Genomic DNA, 3417 nt, shown 5'->3' on the forward strand with positions numbered 1-3417 from the left:
TTATATCAGGTCTTACTGTTTGTAAAATACGCTGCTTAATTGGTAATTGGAGAAACAAGGTTACAGAAAAGAAAGGAAAACCTTCTCTATACCAAGTCTAAAACATTGTATTAAATTGGAGGAAAACAGAAAAAAAATCTGTTTTTTTCACCCCGTTGTCATTCAATATATAAGATGAAGCACTGTACTTCCCAGGCCATTTTAATTGTGGTTTAAGCCACCATATTTAACATAATGTTATTACTCTTTGTAATGATGCCACATGGAAGAATGATGCCCCTACTGATATATGTATATATATTGTACCTAGGTAATACACAATGTGCAAAGTTATTCTGGAAACTGTATCATCTTCGTTATTTCTTATTATTTCTACCACCGGTATATCTCGGAGAAAAATGGAATTCTGAGAATACTGACTATAGAAACATGTAGAAAAAGGAGATCTGAAAAGCTACCCCGTTCTGAGTGTTCTGAAATCATCAAAATTTTGTTTTACTCAAAGCCAGCCAATAAATCTCATAAGAGGAAATTTTCAGGAGGAAAGAAATGAAACAAGATTGTTGGAGAAAAGAATTACTTCTTTTAATGTGCAAATCTGCAACCTTCAAATAGTTCTAAGGACTGTAGAATGAATTTAGGAGTGATCTGGAGTAGATGAGTAGCTGCACTTTTCTTTAATGAGCCTGTACAAACTGTACGTTAATTTCATTATAAGCTATTTAAGGAGTAATGCATAACTGAAGACAAAGTATTTCCATGCCATTAATGAAAACAAAGAGCTGTTGGAATTAACATAAAGCAGCACTTCAGCAAATTCAACTATCATGGTTGATCAGTGTTGCTTGATTAAAGTTAGATTGGCCTCATTTTCAAGTAATGTTCCTTTGTATTCACAAACATGCCAAAAAAGAAAAAAAATGTTCAGCTTAAAACAAAAGAAATTAATAACTAAATCGTTTAAGTGGCATTCAGAGCTTTATAGCTAATAATATATTCCAGTTCCTTTCTTTCATAACACTTTATAACATTTGTTTCCTGCCATGTATTCAGTAACAAAAGAACAGCTCATGCAAGCTTTCTACTGTGCGCCTCTGCTGCATTTTCCTCCATATTCCAAATAACTCTGTTCGGGTCACCTCTGTATACCATGGGTATTCCTCAGAGACTTCTCCAGGATTCTTAGGAAAAAATCTTTACCCCACTATTCATTGTTTCTATTCTGCTAAGTATTGATGTTTTCCTCTAGGGTTTTCAGGTAAAAGCAAAAAGATTCTTTAAAAAATAAATTAAAAATAACAGAAAAATTTGGTCATATATTAAGTGCTTTCAGAGAAACAGAGAGCCTGTCATTTTATATACAGAATAATTAATAATTAATTATCTGTCTTTGAATTGCAAAATGATTGCAATCCTTGATTAGAACTGTCAGAACCTGTAATTGCAGTAATGTGTTATTAGTCTATCTGACTCTGCCTCTCATTTTTCACTGACTGGCCAATGTACACAATTCAACCTTGATTCTTATTTTTCTAGGAATCCACCCCCAAAACTGAGGCAGCCTGAGCTGTGGTCAGCAGAATTCAATGACTTCATTAGCAAGTGAGTAACATAGAGTCTTTTTTAAAGACTCTTTGAAAACACCACTGTGCGTCTGAGTATCCTATTTCTTCTCATCTGTTAAACAGTCCCAGAGGTTTCCATTATTTTCTACAAAAGAAGCAGCTATAGTGTCTTGTAAATGTTCGGTGGGCTCATCACTGCTCAAATAATGATCTTAGGGTCTTGCTTAGGTGAACGTTTTTAATTTGACAAATACTTAGCACAAGTGCAGTGCCTCCAGGCAATTGACTAGAAGCTAGGAGTCTGCCATTTCTAAAAATCTGTCCCACAAACGTTTTTTCACAATTTTTATTATGTCTTCACCTTAAACAAGTAAGGTAAGGGACAACCCCTGGTTGTAAGTGGGAAAGGAGTTGATAGGATTTGGTGTGCAAACTGCACCCAGAAAATGTAGAAAGGGCAGAGAAAGCAGCTGTATTCATGCATACTGCTATCATTGGTTTTCTGACCAAGAATATGTGTTTATTCTTCTAAAAATAAGAGGTTTAGGTTTAGGAGTTCGTGAAAACTCAAGAGGGTTTGATAATCTTTTTTTTTAAGTTTTCACTTAACCAGACATTACTAAGCATCTGTTATGCACTACATATTTNGAAAATGTAGAAAGGGCAGAGAAAGCAGCTGTATTCATGCATACTGCTATCATTGGTTTTCCGACCAAGAATATGTATTTATTCTTCTAAAAACAAGAGGTTTAGGTTTAGGAGTTTGTGAAAACTCAAGAGGGTTTGATAATCTTTTTTTTTTAAGTTTTCACTTAACCAGACATTACTAAGCATCTGTTATGCACTACATATTTAATAAACTGCAATCACATTTCTCAAATCTCAGGAGAATCGTTGGTAACTTTGAAGGAATCTCCACGATTCACAATCTGCCCCAGGTCTGCAGAACCGTCCACAAAGACCCTCAGTGGAACTTGGTGTTTTTGACATATTTCTCAGTTTCGTCTCTGAGAGACATTTCCTGGTTTCTTCTAGGCAGTTCGTGTTCTGTCTTGTATAGTATTGTATTATGTTCCTCTTCCTTTAATAACATCGCCAATTTTATTTAGCTTACCTGTTTTTACGTCTTTCTCACTAACTAGACAGTAAGCAAATCTAGGGCACTGAATGTGTCTTACTTGTCACTGTAACTCCAGTGTCTAGCAGGATGCCTGCTATACATTAGCTATTTCATAAACTTTTACTTGAATTAAATAAATTTATATGCAGCTCTTCTGAGTACATAGATACAAGTGCTACAGAGGTCAGAAAATGATGTATTCTGTTAAACTAAATGAAAACTAAGAGAACTTGTTCTTATTTTCAGACATCATTATCCTTATTCCTTAGAATATTTTAGCATCCCTGGGAAATATCTTTTTGGTTAAGCCCAATGAAATAAGTAGTCAAATTATCAGCCCAGGAGAGTCAACAATACTGATTACAAATAGCACTGCTCAAGCGAAGGCATGGGTTTATTCTGCTTTTTTGTTTTGTTTTTAATCTCTCCAATGACAGCCTAGTTTTCCCATAATTATAGATCCCCTGAATCTCAAAGTTGGAAGCATCTTGGAAAGTTATATAGCCTGAACTTATATCCAGAGCTTAAATCCTTCTCAAACATGTGCACTGACTGGCCATGGAATCAATACTTATACATCTCTAATAAAAAAAAAATCCTACTTCCCAATTCAGCTCATTCGTCCTTGATAAGCCTCACTCTTGAAGAAGCTTCCTTGCCCTGACATGAAATCTGTTTCTCTCTTTTGCCTCTTGTGACCACTGAGAACTAGTTTAATCCCTCTTCCAAATA

General features: G+C 35.0%; 1 protein-coding gene across 1 annotated transcript in view; it reads left to right on the top strand.

Annotated features, from left to right (window-relative positions):
• MYO3A (myosin IIIA) overlaps positions 1 to 3417 on the top strand; it is a gene marked incomplete at both ends in the record, with an annotated part of 170671 nt that overhangs the window by 12985 nt on the left and 154269 nt on the right. Inside the window, one exon of the mRNA XM_008587797.1 lies at positions 1537 to 1602. Coding sequence (XP_008586019.1) covers positions 1537 to 1602 — 66 coding nt within the window. The remainder of the gene's footprint in view (positions 1 to 1536; positions 1603 to 3417) is intronic.

The sequence above is a fragment of the Galeopterus variegatus genome, unplaced genomic scaffold (genome assembly GCF_000696425.1).
Source record: "Galeopterus variegatus unplaced genomic scaffold, G_variegatus-3.0.2 Scaffold4545, whole genome shotgun sequence".
Lineage (NCBI taxonomy): Eukaryota > Metazoa > Chordata > Mammalia > Dermoptera > Cynocephalidae > Galeopterus > Galeopterus variegatus.